Genomic DNA, 19086 nt, shown 5'->3' with positions numbered 1-19086 from the left:
GTTGTCAAGTAGCACCCCCAAAAACAACCTCAAAGTGCCCCAAGTGATCCTCCCATGTCTTGGAGTACACAAGAATATCATAAAAAAACACCAACACATACCTCCTCAAGTATAGCTTAAAGATTTGGTTCATGCATGGTTGAAAAGTTGAAGGAGCATTGCATAGACCAAATGGCATCACCAAGTACTCAAATTGGCCATAGTGAGTTAAGAAAGCCGTCTTGTGAGTGTCCCCCTCATGCACCCTTATTTGATGGTACCCGGCCCATAGATCTAGTTTGGAGAAAAATATAGAACCTCCAACCTCATCTAGCATGTCATCAATGGTCGGGATCGGAAATCTATCCTTGATGGTAGCTTCATTCAAGGCTCGATTGTCGGTGTAAAATTTCTTCTTCACCAAGAGAACCGGACTTAAGAATGGGCTAGTGCTTGGTCGGATGAGCCCATTTGCCAACATCTCATTGACTTGCTTTTCGATCTCGGTCTTTTGATAGTAAGCATACTGGTAAGGAGAAACATTAACCAGCTTGGCTTCCTCCTTCAAAGAAATGCGATGATCAAATCCCCTTGAGGGTGGAAGTGTATTCGGGTCCTCCATCACTCTAGGGAACCTCCCCAACAACTCCCTTGAATCAAAAGGCATCTCAGCCCCTAACTCCCTCTCCAAGCCTCCATCTACCACCTCATGCTCCTCACTCAAGGCCCTCGGTTGGGAGGCCAATGTGATAGCAAAACATTGCCCCCATTGCTTCAAGATCTTCTCCATCTCATTAGGCCCCACGGCCTTGCATCCTCCTCTTCCACTCATTCTCATGGTCACCCATTTACCCCCATCATAAACTCCATAGTCATATTTTTATAATCCGACACTATTTTCCCTAACTCCTCTAACCATTGCACACCCAACACCACATCCAACCCAACAATTGGCAAAGAATACAAGTCTACCACAATCTCAAGATCTTGTATTTTCAAACATACCTTTTATAAACTTCTCTAGACATCAATTTCTCCCCACTAGCTACCTTGCCCTCAAATGGAGTGATAGAAGTCATAGGCAACCCCATGCTCTCAGCCACCTTTGAATTGATGAAGTTCAAAGATAACCATTGTCCACAAGAACCGTTACCTTCATCTTGCCAATGTGTGCTTGTGTTCTCATTGTTCTAAACTCGGCAACACCCGCCAAAGTATGAATAGAAATATAAGGGTCTCCCCCCTTGGGCTCATGTTGGCTCCTCTTTCCCTTGCTCTTCCTCCACTACTTCTTCCTTATCCTCGAACTCCACCTCTATGAGAAGGATTTTCTTGGCTTTGCACCATTGGCCTATAGTGAACCTCTTATTGCAATTGAAGCAAAGCCCCTTCTATCTTCTTCATTGCATCTCCTCTCAAGATAGCCTCTTCACCCTCCCGGGTAAAGGCTTAGATCCATTTGATGCGCCTCCACTTGGACCTCCCGGTGAGAAGTCCTTGCCAAAAGTGTTGTTTGCACCAATCTTGGAAACCATTGGGAGTGGTTTCCTCACTTCAAATTGGCTACTATTCTTTAGATCTTGAAGTTGATCTTCCTTGACCCGTGCAACCTCTAAAGTTTGCATCAAAGTCTTTGGTTTCCTAAACTTTACTTCCACCGCCAACTCACTCTTCAATCTGCCCACAAAGGTCCCAATAAGGGGATTCTTCGACTACCCATGTGCTCTAGTGGACAAGTACTTGAACTCCTTTTGATAATCTCTTAAAGATCCAATTTGCTTGATCTTTGAGAGAGTTTTATGGTAATCCATATATTTGGTTGGCTCAAATCTCCTCAAAAGCTCATTGATGAACTTCTTCCACTTCAACTCTCTCATTTGAATCTCATACATCTTCCTTATCCATTGCCACCATTGGTTGGCCTCCTCCTCAAGGAAGTAAACGGCACAGGACACTTTAGCATGGCTTTCCATGTGATTGTGCTCAAAGTATTGCTTGGCTCTACTAACCCACATGCTCGGGTCATCACCATTGAACTTTAGAAAGTCCATCTTTGGCTTGAGAACTTCCCCCTGCGTGCTCCTATCCTCTCATCACGGTTCCCTTCTTCTCCTTCACTTTTTCCAGTGGATTTCTCATGAGTGCTTGAGGAATCTTGAGCAGATGAATCCAAGTCATCCACCCTTTCATGGTGTTGGCTTCTTCTAGATCTAACGAAACCCTCGGGACTATGGGCTCTTCTTCTATGGTGCCTTCTCTCACCATTCCTCCTTTGATCTACCAATTCGTGGAGCACCTCCTCAATCCTTTCAAGCCTTTCATTGGTGGCAGTAAAGAGGCTTCAATATTCTCAATACACTCCTTCTGAGTTGGTTGTCGATCGGTCATGGCTTCCTCTCCTTGGGTTGGATCTCTCTCAATGAAAGCACCAATTGATGGAAGCCTCACTCTCACTCACTTGTAATTGATCCAGGGTTATCTCAAGGCAACACAGATCCAAATTTGTTGTTGATGAAAATCAAGACTAGCTTGAGCTAGCACTTAACTCTCAAAAGTATTAAAGAGAAAATTCACACTCATTGAATAAACATAACAATAATTGATGAAGTAACAATGCAAAGCAAAATATAAATTGAAAATCCCCTAGGGTTGGAGCCACATGCCTCCCCCTCTCTTCCCTTAACCTAGATCTAGATCTCACTCTTAGATTTACTCCTAAGTTTTAGGAATCTTAAGTTCAAGGAAATAACATCTAATGCCTAAAATAAAGGAAATTAACTGGGAAATAACATAAACATATTAAAAATAAATAAATCCTTAAATAAAAAGATCATGGCAGGCCACCACCATGAATGGCGTCTCTACCCCTATATTTTAGGACCTTGTCATCTTGTCATCCAACCTTGTCGTCTTGTCCTCAACCCCTAAAATCAAGGAATTAGCCAACACGTGAAACTCCTCTAGCTGCACTTGTGTTGGACGCTCATCGCCTCACCACATGAGCCATACATGCAACCCTCCTAGCCTCGGCACACCTAGTCCTCTTAGTGGCATTACGAATGGCTTGTCTTGCACCTCCATCACAGTGTTATGGGGCTGTCATGGCATGCCAACAATAGTGTCATGGGGCTGTCATGGCATGTCAGTGACAGTGTCATGGGGATGTTAGGGCTGAGCCATGGCCTAGTCAAATGGAAACATGTGAGGCAAGTTCCAATTGACTGATGCGTTTTCCGCAATCTTCCAGAGGCATGCATTATACTCCTATGGAAGTCTTCCAAAACTAGGCTTGACCCTAAAATCGGTCCAATCTCGGTTGTCCATGCATGTTTAGGACTTTGGACCTTTTTTGGTTGGGGTCTTGACAGGCTGGTGCGAAAATGGGTAAGCTTTTCTCTTGAAAAATTGATGTCATGTTTTTTAGTGTATTTACTCGAGTAACAGTTCTGCTACGTACAGTTGGTTTCACGCACCCCTTGCACACCCCGATTAACATGGCAGAACTTTTTTTATTAAAAAAAACAAGAAAAACATGTTGACAAGAAGACGGCAGACACAAACCTGAGAAGCTCAGCTCCATTTTTCCCTTACATTCACTCCCCATTGTCTCTACATGCGAACTTGCCACAACCACGTCTTTGCATATGCACTCTGCACCACAACTCAAGTCAGATACTTGGTTTTGCCCCTCCGCCGGCACTCAAGACGGCGACATAGAGAGGAAGAGGAAATAAGACAAAATCCGAAAGCTCATTCATTTTCGATTTTGGAAAGCTGTTTGTGGAAATGGGTTAAAAAACATGGAATTCATGTCTTCCAACTGGAGTTCAAGTTTTTTGTTTTTATCAATTGTTAGCCACATAGAAACACTACCAAATTTTTGGACTCTAACGTAACCCAGCTTGGCCAACCATTCATTGGGACACAAGAAAGTGTAATTTACCATGTTAACTATGTCAAAATGTTCATGATTTTGTTGGCATGATCTTTATATAAGTTTTATTAAGTCAATGTTTTATTATATTCATAGATGCAACATGGCATGGATGGAACACAACCGGATAGCTTGGTTGGGATAGAATCGGACTTTTATGTAGATGTGGTTGGAGATATCGAAATAGATCGGAATGAGGAGTCATGTATCCTTGTGTAACTGTGTTGAAATTTACGGCAGCTAAGTTATATGATGGGAAATTGTATTGATGAAGACAATTTGTGCTTCTTGTTTTATGTGATGTATATTAAAAGAATTAGATGCTGCTGATTTTTAAGTCAAGATATATTCTTCAGTGGTTGAACCACTTTTTCATGATGATTAATGTGTTTTTCTGTTTTAGATAATAATTTCAGCGATTGCATTTAATTTTGATCAGTTGCAAATAAATATGCTTACCCCTTTCCTACCTCTATGTCTAATAAATGAGAAAACCAACTGAAAATCAATCTTGCTGATGAGTTCATTTTGATAGTTGTGGGTGTGATTTCATATTAGTATCAGGTTGATAGATGTGTGTGCACTTTTGTATTTGACAGCTTGTAATCATGAAGTGCTACCAAGTTGGTAGATGTTGGTTTGTAAATATATGAACCTGGAATGAGATGTTGATTTTGCCTACAAATAATCTTGTGATCCTGGACATTGAATTGGTATTTATTTTCCATTTAAGAGATACAAACGTTTGAGAGTGTGCAATTTTCTTTGTGAGAGAGTGGGTTGTATCCAAAAGACCCTATGCTTCATACACAGCAATATAAAAACAAAAAGAGCATATGCGCCATACATGGATTAAGAGAAGTAAATATCTCAGAAAGTGGCTTTAACATAGATGAGAATTGTCAACACTAACATGAAATTTAATGACATTACAAATAGTCCCCAACATACACTATACAAAGTTTCCATTGAGTGGGGACTTTAATTGTATCAAGTACAATGACATTAATATGGTAATAACTCAATATACACAAAGTACGGTGTGCTCACACCGGATGTTTGCTTGATACCTTTGAATTACGACTTGTTTGTTGTGGACTCCCAACTCCCTCTTTAGTACTCTTCCTCTATTTTTTTTGGTTATGCTTGGTAAGTGAGATAAAAATTTTGAATTTAAGATAAAATATTATATTTTAATATTATTATTGTTTTGGGATTTGAAAAAGTTAAGAAAAAGTTAAATTATTTATTATATTTTGTATGGAGATTTGGGAAAGTTGTAATGATGAGATGAGAATTTTGAGTTTGAGATGAAAATTTTTGTTTACCAAACCGAACCTAAATCACTTCCTCATTCTTTAATAATTCAGCTTCTATCTTTACAAGTTCTTTCCATCTGTCTTCAATACTATCTGCTCATTTGAGGTGCCAATATTCATGACACATGACATTGGGTGCCTTTAAGCTGCCAATAATCCAAACAAAGGCCAAACTCAGTTTAATCCATTCATCAAGCAATGAAAAAAATTCAATTGGACAAGTCAAATAAAGTGAAAACTAGAAAAGAAAAAATGATCTAACGCCCCATATCCATGACACAACACTAGGTGCCTTTAAGCTGCCAATAATCCAAACAAAGACCAAATTTAGTTTAATCCATCCATCAATAAACTGAAAAACATTCAACGAAGAGTTTGAGAAAGCTAAAACCAGATCAGTAAAAATTATTTAGCAGATCTGCAATGTCAACGACATGCATACCTTTCCTTTTCTAAAATAACACCTTAACCACTAATTAAGCTTGTATAGTTAACAAATATATTTACTCAACCAACTAAAAATAGACTGTTATAATAAAATACCTATAGTTGGGCTTTGCATACTTGTAAGCTGGCAATGATTTCATGTATACTCCCTATGAACTTGGGCTTTGCATATTTTTATGAATAAAATACCTTGATTACCGATCAAAAAAATTTCAGCCTTCAAAATTTGGTAAAAAATTTCTTCAGCAAAACCACTATCTTCCCCGTCAAAATAAATTAACTATATGCCCAAAAGTGACAAATCCACAAACCTGACGAATAATTTTGTAAGACATCTAGCATTCCTCTGTATTGGAAACAATGAAGAGGACATATTGCCACAGTACCATGAATTCCAGCACATGTGCATGTTGGGGAATATCTTAGATCGGCAAACATCTGTGTTAACATGTAGCAATGGAAAAGTTAATTGACCACATACTATTTGATGGTATACTTGAACAAAAGGGCAATGCCCCTAAGATTGTAAAGACAGAAGCAAGATGTTGACAATAATATTAGAAAAGTGAGGGCCTTATAACAATTTGGAAATTCTTTCATTTGACACACTACACTCCAAGGCCATCCCAATAGCAAAATGATATATAAAGTGATCAACCCCATAAAGAAAACTAGAATAAAGAAGCTACATACGTATATACCCTTATAACATTTTCTCATTGGCATCATTGTAGGTATGGAAATCAATATGCTGGAGGTTTTATGCCTCCTTCACTAATACGAATACAACATCGTCCCCTTTTATTTCCCTTTAACATTTCCAGCCATCACCACGACAGACACGTAACATTTATGAGCCCAAAGCTTCAACCAAAAGTAAATTTGGAAACATCATCACCTCAAACAAACTACAAAGGACCAAACATGCACCAAATGTTATATGCCATTTGAAATTACAATGGACATACATTTTTCATGGGGTATTCAGGAACACGCCAAGGTTACAAATTTGCAATTACCAGTCAGTTCAGGTAAACCAAGAAACACTAGTAACTACTCATGCTTAGAGTAGAAAATGAATAAAAAAAACCAACTACGGTAACAATCAATTTACAATTTCGATTCAAACATTGAAGGAGAAAAAATCTCTAATGATTGAGTAATGTGGTTGCAGAATAATTACCATTTTCAGTCCAAAATACGCCATATGACTAATAATATTACGTAAGGGATGCGAGTAAGAAACCCCTGCAGCCTATGCTTGCAACCTTGTCTGAATCAACCTAAATTTATAGCAAAATCACACACACAGAGGTTGATGGAGAGAGAGGGGGGGGGGGGGGGAAGAAAGGTTGATGGAGAAGAGGGAGATTGGATATGGGATTTTTGCAGAAGGGGAAGATTTTTGCAGATGGAAGGTGAGGAACGGGGGAATGGATGCCCATTTAGGGTTAGGGTTCTTCAGTTGGTGGGTCTGCGATCGTGGAGGAGAGAATGAGTGGAAGGGAGGAAATGGATCTCCCGCGGGGAAGCGAAGGAGACAAAAACGGTGTGTTCCATTTACGCCATTTCATTAACTGATGTGAACCCCAATCGACTCGTTTTGAGACCCAATAACAATATTGGAAAACAAACCCAAGAACGCCAAACTCAAGTCTATGGATGGAAAATTTAGACCCGTTGAGATCTCGTTTCAAGAACCTAGATTATATTAAAATCTAGACCCAATGAAATCCCGTCTCAAGAACCCAAATTATAAGGAGGAACGCTACAAAGGTTGTGATTTACCTTTGATAAGTTCAAGAGTTCAATTAAGAACAAGAGGAGAAAACTCACTCACAATGAAAATTCAATAAACAATGTCTTTCCTCCTTAAATGAGGCTACAAGTGATTTAATAAACAATCCCCAAAACCCTAAAGGAATAGTGCCGCGGGTACTGTAGTGTGAACAGTGCCGCGCTACAGTAACATCTAAAACCCTAATTCAAATAAAATAATAACTTTCCAAATATGCCATTAGCCAAAATAGAAGGCCTTCCCAAAAACTCTAGTTCATTAAAAATATGAAATATGTGTGGGCTGACATCCCTCAAGCCCACTTATTCTAGACTAACAAAATAACCTCTTTTAATGAAATGAATAAGTCCATGACTTTCAATAACAATAGGCCCAAGTTGTGTCTTCCATAGCTTGGATCAAGTGAATCAAAACTGGTTCTCCTTCTTTCAAGCCCATCATGAGTGTCGGGCTCTTGCTAGCTTCATCCCAATTGAATTGTACCAATTCTTGCATTGCTCCCTTGATCTTTGTGGCTCTTAATCTTGTAATTGATCCGTAAGACTTGGTCCGCCTTGGGGCCCATCATTAACTTTGTTTGAAATCTCCCCCGTTGCATTTTCGAATCAGAAAAATTTAATTGTAAGTGATTTTGTGTATTAATACGTGTATTTAAATATAAAGTCTTCTATTAATACGTGAGTGTTATGAAACTAATGAAAAGAGAGAGAGCGAAAGACAAAGAGAGAGATCTTGAACGTGAGAGAGAGACACTTCTTATTCAATATTGAAAACCTTGAAGGATACCTATATATATAGGAGTACAAAGGAGGTTTTGGCTGTTATAATTGATGACTAAGGACGGTCAATTATGACGACTACGGGCGGTCATTATTGACGGGTAAGGATGGTCAATTATGACGACTACGAGCTGTCATAATTGACGGCTATAGACGGTCAATTATGACGGCTACGGATAGTCAATAATGACGGCTATTATGACGGCTAAAGGTGGTCATACAAGTCGGTTTATAACACTCCCCCTTTGGATGAGCACATATAAAGAATATGCCTCGTTAAAACCTTACTAGGGAAAAACCCTGTGGAAAAAAAAAAAACTAATGGCGAAAGAAAAAGAGTACAATATTCATGTGTACCGCCACGGGCTTTAGGATTGCCTCATTAAAATCTTGCAAAGGAAAACCTAATAGGAAAAAACCTTAGTGAAGGAAAAAGAGTACAATCAGCACAAGTATTCAAGACATTACTCTCCCTAAAAAGTGCATGATAATAGGTCTTCAGGTCTCCTCATTCCAATGTTCTGCACAATCTTCTTAAATGTTGCAATTGATAATGCTTTAGTGAATAAATCTGCCAGATTATCACTTGACCATATCTTCTTGACATTAATTTCACCTTTCTCCTCATGATTGCAATGATCTTCTTATGTGGATCTGAAAGTTAACTTGCATCCGCATATTCAACTAATTGTGGAGTTGATCCATGTTGATAAAATAATCTCATATCAATCGTACCTCAGAGGTAACGAATGACATGTTTAATATCATTCCAATGTCTTTGAGTTGGTGCAGAACTATATCTTATAAGTAAATTAACTGAAAATGCAATATCAGATCGAGTGCAATTTACAAGATATATCAGGACTCTAATTGCACTGAGGTAAGGTATTTCAGTACCAAGAATTTCTTCATCGTCTTCACAAAGATGAAATGGATCTTTCTACACATGAAGTGATCAAACAACCATTGGAGTACTCAGGGGATGAGCTTTATCCATATAAAAGTGCTTCAAGACTTTATAGTGAAAGGGCTTTGCGTTGATGCATCTCCATATTGTGTACCAACTCTTTAAATGATGCAATTGATAATGTTTCGGTAAACAAATTTGCCATATTGATTCAAGATCGTTTTAACATTAAATTCACTACTATTCTGAAGTTTTGCTCTTTTGGAGTTCTTGTAAATAACATAGTTAGTAGAGAAGTCATCAAAATTAAGCCGCCAACCTCTATATTCAACAAAAACGGTGGCCACCTTTTTAGACTAGACAAGCACTGCAGGATTTTACAGCTCTTCTGTAGCTGTCAGGCACCGCATGACTATGATGCTATATCTCTTGTCTCTTGTAGAGAGATGCTTCACGAGAGATGTTGTGAAAGCAATAAAGATGCTTTGTCATTCCTTTTACTCACTTGAGGATGTTACTCTTATGATAGGAGCAGAGATTCATCTTTTTGGAAGGATTTATTCTGATGTCGTTTTAGAATCAAGATTTCTTAGTGCTCAATATTTTGACTCTGTTATGACCATGTCTCGGAGGTTAATTGCATTAGAAGCTCTCTGCGAAGAGTCGTAAGAACAAGAAACTGAAGGAAGAGAATAAGGCGCTAAAATAGTATGCTCGTGATCTTCAGGATCAGTAGCAACAGATATTTGAAGAAGTCCAAATATTTAGAGAATAAGGACAAGCTGCATTTAATCTCGCCGTGGATATCTGAAAAAGTTCAACTTCTAAGAAAGCAGGGGCAAGCTACTTTTAATTTCATGTCCTAGTAAATAACTGTAGGATATCTGTGTTTAGCATATCCTCTATTAATATATATAATTTTGTCTTGCTTTCATAATTTTCTCTATAAAAGAAATATTCAGCTCATCTTCATTCGCATCCTATTTGTAATTAGTCTGCATTCTTACTGTACAATCACTTTCTGCATTCTTACTCTGCAATGGCCCAACAATCTTCTCGTGACCAATATATGAGGTATTCTACACCTTGTTCACCAGTTGTTTCTGCTTCTACCATAGGAGCTATAATGCAATATAATAATGATCTGACTAATAAGTCAGATAATGATGCTATCTACGAGCTTGTGAGTCTAGGTACCCGATACTCATTAACCATTGTCGCATTTTCTCAGCGACTACAATCCAAAAATTGTGAGGTTGACAAACTCAACGAGAAAATTTCTATCATTCAACGACTTCTTCTGTAGTCCAACATGAAGATAGGAGCAATAAAAGAAGAGAATAGAAATTTAAAATCCTTGCTTAACTCTTCTTTTCGATTGTCTACTCCTTTAGACAGGGATGCAATGTAAATTTTTGAAAAGCAAGATCGTTTAAAGAATGAGGCGGATAGCCTCAAATTTCTGTAATTTTGTTTTGAGATAATAAAATAATATTTCACAAATATTCATATTGTGTTTCTATCTTCTGGTAGATGTTCTATGTGCTCCATTTTATTTATCTTTTAATAATGCACATTTGTTACAAAACCGTAATATGAATCTGAAATACTAATTGCATTTAAGAGATGATGTTTCAGAACTAATAATTTCATTCATCTCCCCCTTCAAGTCGAAAGGGTTTTTGATTTATATTTCAAATATGTGCAGTTTTCATGAGCTCTTTTAGAGCTTCAATGACATTTAAATCATCTATATAAACTGTAATAAAAGCTAATCTAGATATTGAAAATATATGGAAAATAGCTTGTTCCACATGCGTTTAGATTGTTTTAGACCATATAAGGATTTTTGAAACTTGATAGAATAAGTATTTCAGGACTATATGCTTCATTCATTTCATATCTAGTGAAACATATAAATATACAGTTAATCATGCATACCCAAACTCTCAGTTACTATTAAGCTAATAAAAACCTTGATATAATTTTATCAACTTCAAAAGCATATCAATATTATTTCTGCGAGAAACCAACTCATGATTTATATATCACATTTTTATTTCATTTATACAAATACCCACTGATATTCAACAAGCATCACCTCTTAGGTGTTTGGACTACGAGTCCATATGTATCACATTTTACTAGTGATATCAATTCTGCAGGAATTGTTTTTCTATTTTGGCCAATATTTTTATGTTGGTATTTTTCGACAGTTCTTGACTCACTTTTTTCATTACTTCTGGTAATGTCAAATGTCATCTCCTATGAAAATATGTTGTCGATAACAATTTTATTTCTATTTAAAATTTCTCTAATACTCATAAAATGTATCGAGATCTTGTTATTTTCAAGTATATGTCCCTCTTCAAGGGAAAAAATTTCATGAAAAACTTCTTCAGGAGGTACTCTTCAGTAGTTTCCTCTTCAAGAGGATTATTCTTAGGAAATACTCTTTAGGAGTTTATTCTTCAGGAGATACTCGTCAGGAGGATTATACTCTTCAGGAATTTTTATTGTGAGAAAATTTTGAACAGAAAGTTTGGATGGATCTTATTGCTTGTTTTGTGGGTACGGCCTCTTCAGGAGCACTAATTTATTTTTTTTGTGCTTTTCTCTTTCGGGATGCTTTATCTTTTGTATCAATAGGTCTCCCACTCTTTTAGATATGTCTTATGTTCTTTAGACTACTAAATTTCTTAATTGTCCTAAGAGGACTTCAATCCTTGCTGAGATTTTAGCAGTTAGAATATGAGACTTTTTTTATTTTATTGCATCCATAAATTGATTATCATCTAAACTTATAGTTCACCTATAATAATCAAGATAATATCAAATTATTTTATTTTATTTACTTCAAGCAAATTTTTCTTTCCGCTCATGGTGGGAAGATTTTATAGTAAAAGAATCTTCTGGTTTTTTTATAGACATCCATATGAAAATTATTCAACTTATCGTAATTGATTTCGGATGATCAAGATAATCATAAAAAAATACAAATATTTTGAATCATGTCACTTTTGATGCATCATAATATTTGATTCAATAGTTGTATAATATCATCTCAAAGAGAAAGCTGGTAGTTTTTCTAATATGAGCTATAGGCCGAAATCATAGAAGTACTATAAAGATATTTATTGCCACGTCCAAGCTCTTGGTTTCTTTGAAAAAATGCACCATTCGTTTCTGGGAATGATATAAATCCAATACCATTCATTTCAGGGAATGGTGTGGAACTAGTAGGACATTAGTAGGACATGACTCATGATTTCTTAACAAAAGTTTATTATTTTACTCAGTCACTAGAAGACAAGATATAAGTTTAGAATATCTTGTAAACTTTCGCACTCGATATCGCTATTCCAGGAGCACATTCAAGGTATTCATTTTAAACAGATATTCTTTTAGTAGCTTTTCTCTACACAATTTTAATTATGCAATTTCAGGTGCATTAATCATAATGAACTTTTGGTACACGTATCACTCCTTTAAACTATCTCACAGAATCAATAGATATTTTATTATGAGATACTCAATAAAATTATTGGTCTAAGGTGATCCTTCAGGGATGCTCCATTTCTATTCCAAGATGAATCTTATCATCAATAGTTCATAAAAAGTATAAAAATAAATAGAACTTGTATATAAATTATGTGAATAAAAATTGACTACAGATATAACTGAAATGTAAATTATGAAAATTTTAATTCACGATAGATATAACTGAGATGTAAACTATGTGAATAAATATAGAATTTTATCAAGTAATAATAAGGAATATAATCTTTAATACTCACCTTGGTGATTACAAATAATATATTGAAAAACTTACTTAAAGTAGAAGACCACTAGCTTTAGAATCAACAGAATATCATGCTGATAAAGTGTTATGAAACTAATCAAAAGAAAGAGAGCGAAAGACAAAGAGAGAAATCTTGAACGTAAAATAGAGATGCTTCTTATTCAATATTGAAAATTTTGAAAGATACCCATATATATATATAGGAGTATAAAGGAAGTTTTGGTAGTCATAATTGACGGCTACATGCGATCAATTATGACGGTTAAGGACAGTCAATAATGACAACTATTATGACGGCTAAAGATAGTCATACAAGTCGATTTTTAAGAGGAGGGGGGGGGGGGGTTGGGGTTTTAACTTCCTTAGAAGTTTTTCTCTCAGTAATTTTACGCGGAAAAGGGTAAACCCGCTGTCTCCTAATCGTTCGCTATTTTCTATTTGCCTCTTCGCCTGCCTTATCTCTTAAGCGTAGCTTTGGATCGCTGCGCTGGTCTCGATCTCTAAAGGACTTCCTCTATTTGCCGTTTCTTTACGATCCAACTCCACAGAACAGCAAAATGGGGAGTTTTCGAAGAAGTCTGATCGGCGTGCACCGAATCCTCAATTCCAATAGAAGCTCCGTCGCAGTCCCTTCCTCTCAGGCCTCTTTTGGGCCTCGATATCGTGGGGTTTCCGATTTTTCTTCAATCAATAGCAACGATACTCTGTCGTCTGATATCGATCTCTCCAACGAAGAGAGTAAGAGACGCTTGTTTAACAGTCTGTTATATAGGAGCAAACAACGAGGCTTTCTGGAACTGGATTTGGTTCTAGGGAAATGGGTGGCGGAGCATATTCATTCCATGGATGAGAAGGGCATTAAAGCTCTCGTTCAGGTCCTTGACCTGGTATTCTTCTATGTTCCTTTCTCTTCTCTTCTCATGTTTAGCTTTGATCAGAAGCCATTTACATCTATCTTTGATACCATTAATCTTTTTGGCAACAAGAGGAGATTCCTCTTGTAATTCAAATGATTAAATTAGGTCTAAAAATAGGAGATTCCTCTTAGACTAAGATTAGAGCCTTTATTTATTTTTTCTTAGGGGTAAAAGACTTACTGGTTTCCTTGGACAGCTTACTCAGCGATTCTATTAGAAAATTAATTATTTATTGGGAAACAGAGACTAAATACTCAATGCATTGACTCCTTATTTGGATATGGTGTATCTGGTCTTCAGGAAAATCCGGATCTCTGGAAGTGGCTTACTGGCCAAGAGCGACCCCCCGAATCAGTGAAAACAAATCCTGTAAGAAATGATCAAGATATGAAAATTCAATTTATTTTTTTTTCTCTTTGCTTTTCTTATTTTTTTTTTTTTTCTAGAAACTTGTGTACTTCCATTTGACTTTTCCTATTTATTTGATTTCAATTTTCACATTCAATTTATTCGATCTTATAGGTGTTTACTGCAGTGCATGACAAGGTTCTGAACAACCTCAACAGCCATTCCGCTCCAGAGACACGAGCAACACCTGGACAACCATGGGTAAGGGGGTGGGAAGATATGAGGAAAGGTCGAGACAGTCCTATAGCAGGGAATCAGTAGTTCTGCGAGCAAAACTGAGCTATGTTTTGAATAATGCGTTTGTCCCCTCCACTGGAGGAAATAAATAAGATGTGTTTGTTATTTTCGTTTCTATTTGTTCTTCCCATGTCTAGTTGTTTTTAAAAATAAATAGCTTTAGGGAAACCAAACTGCAATGGAGCCTTGAGGCAAGGCCTATGTGGTGTATTTAAAGTTGCTTATCGTAATGTAATAAATCATATATATTTGGCCTATGTTGTGTATCCAAAGTTGATTATTGTAATGTAATTTGTTATATATTTCGGTTCAAATGTTCTGGGTAATTCGTCCTACAATGGAAACCGTATTTTCTTAATGTTCTGTTCTCTGGAACTTTTGACTTTTAAATGTGACAAAAACTTATGCTATGAGAACAAAAAGTAGAGGGAAGAACAATTGTCAAATGCTAGTGTCGATACAGTTTCCAGCCTATTGGCAAAGTCTTCAAAAAAAGGTTGTCTACTGCTGTTTAGATTTACATGCTCCATGACAGAACTGTACATCTCATTTAAGGCTCCTCAGGCTTTATGTCTTTTGTATTAAATGTGTCTTTAGGTCATTTTTGCCTTAAACACTCTTGTGACTAGTTTCTTTATGGGCAACCTAGCTTCTCATTAGTTTGGCGTAACTTATCTTTTCACTTAGGATGCCAACGCTCCTCAACTTTGTCCTCAAGCATTGGGGGTGGGGAGGGGTACCCGTTCCGTGCGCTGTGGTGAGCGCTCCTCATCGCAAGGACCCTTAGAGTGAGGATCTCTGTGACAAGATCCCTTAGTGGGGAGCACTCTCTGAGTCTAGCATTCCTCGTTTCGAGGTCCTTTGGCTGAGCACTCCTCGACGCTCGAGAGTGAGGATCCTTGTGACCTTATCCCTTGGCAGGGAGCACTCCTCGGGGTGAGCATTCCTTTTGGCAAGCACTTATTAGGGCGAGCATTCCTCACAATGAAGTCCTTTTGGTGAGCATCCTTTGTAGCGAAGCCATTTTGGTGAGCACTCCTTGTAGTGAGACTCCCTTAGTGGGGAGCACTCCTCTGGGTAAGAATCACTCACTCACAACGAAATCCTCTTAGTCAGGATTTTGATAGCTCATTGGCTTTCAATGTCAATTGGTTTTTTGGGTCTAGGAAATCGGCCTTAGGTTGATAGGGCCGTTTGGGTGGACTTTCCCTCATAACAGTATCCCCCAATTTTTTGTTATCTTCTAGGCACGCTAGAATTTCTTGTCTAATGGCTCTTTATGATGTAACACACTTGCATTTATTATATGCCTCGCTTTGGTATGATGCAAGTCTCTTCAGATCCCCTGCTTATGATCGTTTTGTCCACGTGTTAGGATCTGCAGGATCTTTAGTTTGTTATAAATACTCACCCTTTGCTTCTCTCTTCCTCATTTCCTAAAAGAAATAATCTTTGCATCAGCCACTGTTGGGCAGCAGCCATAGCACACCTGACGTATGGACCGGGTTCACTAACACCAATGGACCGGTTTCCTGGGTACGTCTCTCAGCCCTTAGTCAGTCTGTTCGCCCCCCACCCCACAAAAACCCAAAAAAAAGCCCTGAAAGCCCCCTCCCGAACCTCCTCAGCCCTTCGTCTTCTTCAATCTCAACCCTTGAAGCCAAGCACAGCCACCGACCACGACCTCAGTCCCCAAGTCCTCAGTCCCTAAGTCCACCGACGTGAAACACTCAGATCTGCGGGAGGGTAAATAATTTGTGATTCTAGGGTTTAGGCATACATTCTTTTTTTTTTTTCTCTGTTTACTTCAACTCTTTTTTCTCTGTATTCGCTAGAAACTAATGGTACCCTCTTGTAGATGTTGACTCTCCAGCTCTAAACCCTTTCTACCGGTTTCTTGGCTGTACATGCTTAAAGACTAAGCCCTCCCTGTCGGGAAGTATAAGGTATTGAGAGCTTAACCTTTGCAATTTTTTTCAAATCAGGGTGGTCTTTTTTCCATTTTTCATAGTTGGTTGCCTGAAAATGGAGTGAGACTCTGAAGTTTTGTTCTCACACATGAATATAGTATTGTTAAATTAACATTTCCTTCCTAGGAGTTTATGTTGCATATCAGGGACATACCTCCCCTTTTTTACTTGTTCCCATTCTCTTTCTGTATGATTTGCAGCTGCAAATTTCTGCTTTGAGTGTATTATGGGGGCATGATTGATACATTTTTTTAGTTTCCTTGCTCGTGACACAAACAGTCACATTGACATTTAATTGTCCATTCTCAGCATTTTCACAAAGACACGAGAGGCATGTGTAACCTTGCAGTAAAAAATGCATTTTCAATTCTGTAGTTATGTTTTGGGAGCTTGCTCCCGAAAGGAAAGAAAAGCTCCCTCTGGTGAAGATGCATATAATTTTGTTTGATTTGTGTTGGTGATGTAACTAAAAGCTGCATGGTTTGGAGGTCCTGGTGATGGACCATTTTACTAGATAGAGCTCTTATTAGCCTGTAGTACTGAATAGTCTGTTCTGAATATGGCCATATTGTACCAGTATTAACACACCAAATGTTATTCTAGAATTTTGAGTTCTTAATTTTGAGCCTTTTCAATCTGTCAGCAGACCAAGTTTTTTTGAACTTGGAGAGAACTGATCAGAATCTTCAGTCCTACTTGTTTTCTTTCCTCGGTTAATACTGCCTAGTTATTGATCATTAATAAATACATGCAGTACTGCTACTTGAATCCCGGAATTACTAAGCTTAAAAAGTTTTTTGTGTGTGTTGATGGAAGTGTTGATAAATAAGTAGATTTACTTAAATTAGCAAATGACACTATCTGTTATGTTGCTTTCAAAATGACAGGCTTGTTTACTTAAAATATCTCCCTTCTGTGCTTTGCTCTCACAGCGTGAGTATGACGTTCGGAAAAGAGAAGATGAAGTGAGAGAGATAGCGAAGAATCTGAAGAATGAAAGGCAAAAATTATTATGTTTGTACTAGGTTCTTACATTTGTAAATAGTGTTTGCTTTGTTTAGATAAATTCCATTTAAAAAGCACGTTGTACGGATTTGATGGTTTTTGATTGGAAACAGCTTGTGCACATTGTCTGATGAAAACCATGCATGTAAATTGTATGTTGTTAAATCAACTTGTGTAATGAAAATAGGTTGTGCACTTCAATTGACTTTGTAAACTTTAGCAAAGTCTTATGTAGTTGTAGTTGATCGGTTATGATCATATAATCTATAATTCAAGCAACACAAGTCTAGATAGATTTTTTCTGTGTTTCTTTGTTTTTGAGATGCCTATTCTATATATATTCGGATGTCAGTTTCGGTAAAGTCTGAATGGATTGTCTTTTTTTTTTTTTTTTTTTCCTTTCTTTTTTATTTTATTTTTATTTTTTTAATGATTGTGCAAATGAGCCAAAGAACAAAAAAGAAAAGTCCTCTAATTGCAGCTTCTTAGTTATGTGACTATGTCACCTGAAAAGTAGAGCCAGTTACTTCATCTTGTATAATGACATGTGTCAATAGCTGATTTAGCTTTTTATTTTAGTGATTAATTTATAAAATTATTTATAATTTATTGGATCAATCGGCACAAATGATGATGCTCTCTTCTCAGAAGTGCATGTTATGATAGCTTGAGTTTGGCTTGGATAAGAACGTGGACGAATTCGATCTGAAAAAAACAATATCAACCAATATGTCCAGCTTAAGTCGGTCAGTATTCAACCTGCAGTTTCAATGTCTAAAGAAGACAGGCCAACAAGAATCCATGAAACAAAATTCCTTCTACGAATGTCTAAATTAGTTACATCTATATGTACCTTTCTATAAATTTAACAAACTCATCGCTTTATGAGTGCTTTTCTTTGCAAAAGGATATGGTTATGTACAATTTGATAATGAAGATTCTGCTAAAAATGCTATTGAAAAGGTGAATGGCTTGCTATTGAATGATAAACAAGTTTTTGTTGGACCCTTTATGCACAAGCAGGAAAGAGATTCTACATTAGATAGGAACAAACTCAACAATGTCTATGATTGTTGGTGCTCATTAAATTCAACAAATTCTACTCACAAAAATACTCTCGATGCTGTTTGGTGAGGAAGTTCTGATCATTAAATGCCAAAGTGAGGTGCTTTACTTTCCCCAACTGCCATCATACCATAAAGAAAACTTTAGTTTTGACTCAATAATCTATACAAATAATCCATAAAGAAAGTAAGGGGTCTGGAGAACCTTAAAGATAACATATAAACAAAGAAAATTAGAACTATCATGCTTGATAAAACCTACTATGCAAATGAAGGAGTTCCTTTGCCATCTCACCAAAAGTGATCATATCCCAACATGAAATTTCAGGAACCTTAAAATCCAACATGATCATGTATTTGATTTTAAATCTTTTGGGCATGGCCAAATTCAATCCATGCACAAAAACTATTGCAGCAAATGAATCTAGTTCAGAACAAAGAATATACAGGACAGTTAGAGCATAATAATTGTGATGACCCGCTTTTACGTGTATTTTCACTGAATGGTTGTTTTTAATTT

At 37.0% G+C, this 19086-nt stretch overlaps 1 protein-coding gene across 5 annotated transcripts; it reads left to right on the top strand.

Annotated features, from left to right (window-relative positions):
* Positions 1 to 13342: 13342 nt before the first annotated feature.
* LOC122289844 (succinate dehydrogenase assembly factor 2, mitochondrial) lies at positions 13343 to 17703 on the top strand. Of its 5 annotated transcripts, XR_006236236.1 has the most exons (5): positions 13346 to 13852; positions 14183 to 14251; positions 14405 to 14491; positions 16386 to 16473; positions 17430 to 17703. XR_006236236.1 is itself a non-coding variant. In XM_043097184.1 (4 exons), the coding sequence occupies exons 1-4, from the start codon at positions 13523 to 13525 to the stop codon at positions 17520 to 17522; spliced, it is 624 nt and encodes a 207-aa protein (XP_042953118.1). In that variant the 5' UTR covers positions 13343 to 13522; the 3' UTR covers positions 17523 to 17703. The 5 variants fall into 5 exon arrangements, 4 of the variants coding, with proteins under 4 accessions (XP_042953118.1, XP_042953120.1, XP_042953119.1 ...); XM_043097184.1 differs by lacking the exon at positions 16386 to 16473 and having other exon boundaries at positions 13343 to 13852; positions 17385 to 17703; XM_043097186.1 differs by lacking the exon at positions 16386 to 16473 and having other exon boundaries at positions 13344 to 13852.
* Positions 17704 to 19086: the final 1383 nt, after the last annotated feature.

Source organism: Carya illinoinensis, chromosome 12 (genome assembly GCF_018687715.1).
Source record: "Carya illinoinensis cultivar Pawnee chromosome 12, C.illinoinensisPawnee_v1, whole genome shotgun sequence".
In the NCBI taxonomy this organism is placed as follows: Eukaryota; Viridiplantae; Streptophyta; class Magnoliopsida; order Fagales; family Juglandaceae; genus Carya; species Carya illinoinensis.
Note: the sequence above shows the minus strand (reverse complement) of the source record. Positions and strands in the feature narration are given on the sequence as shown.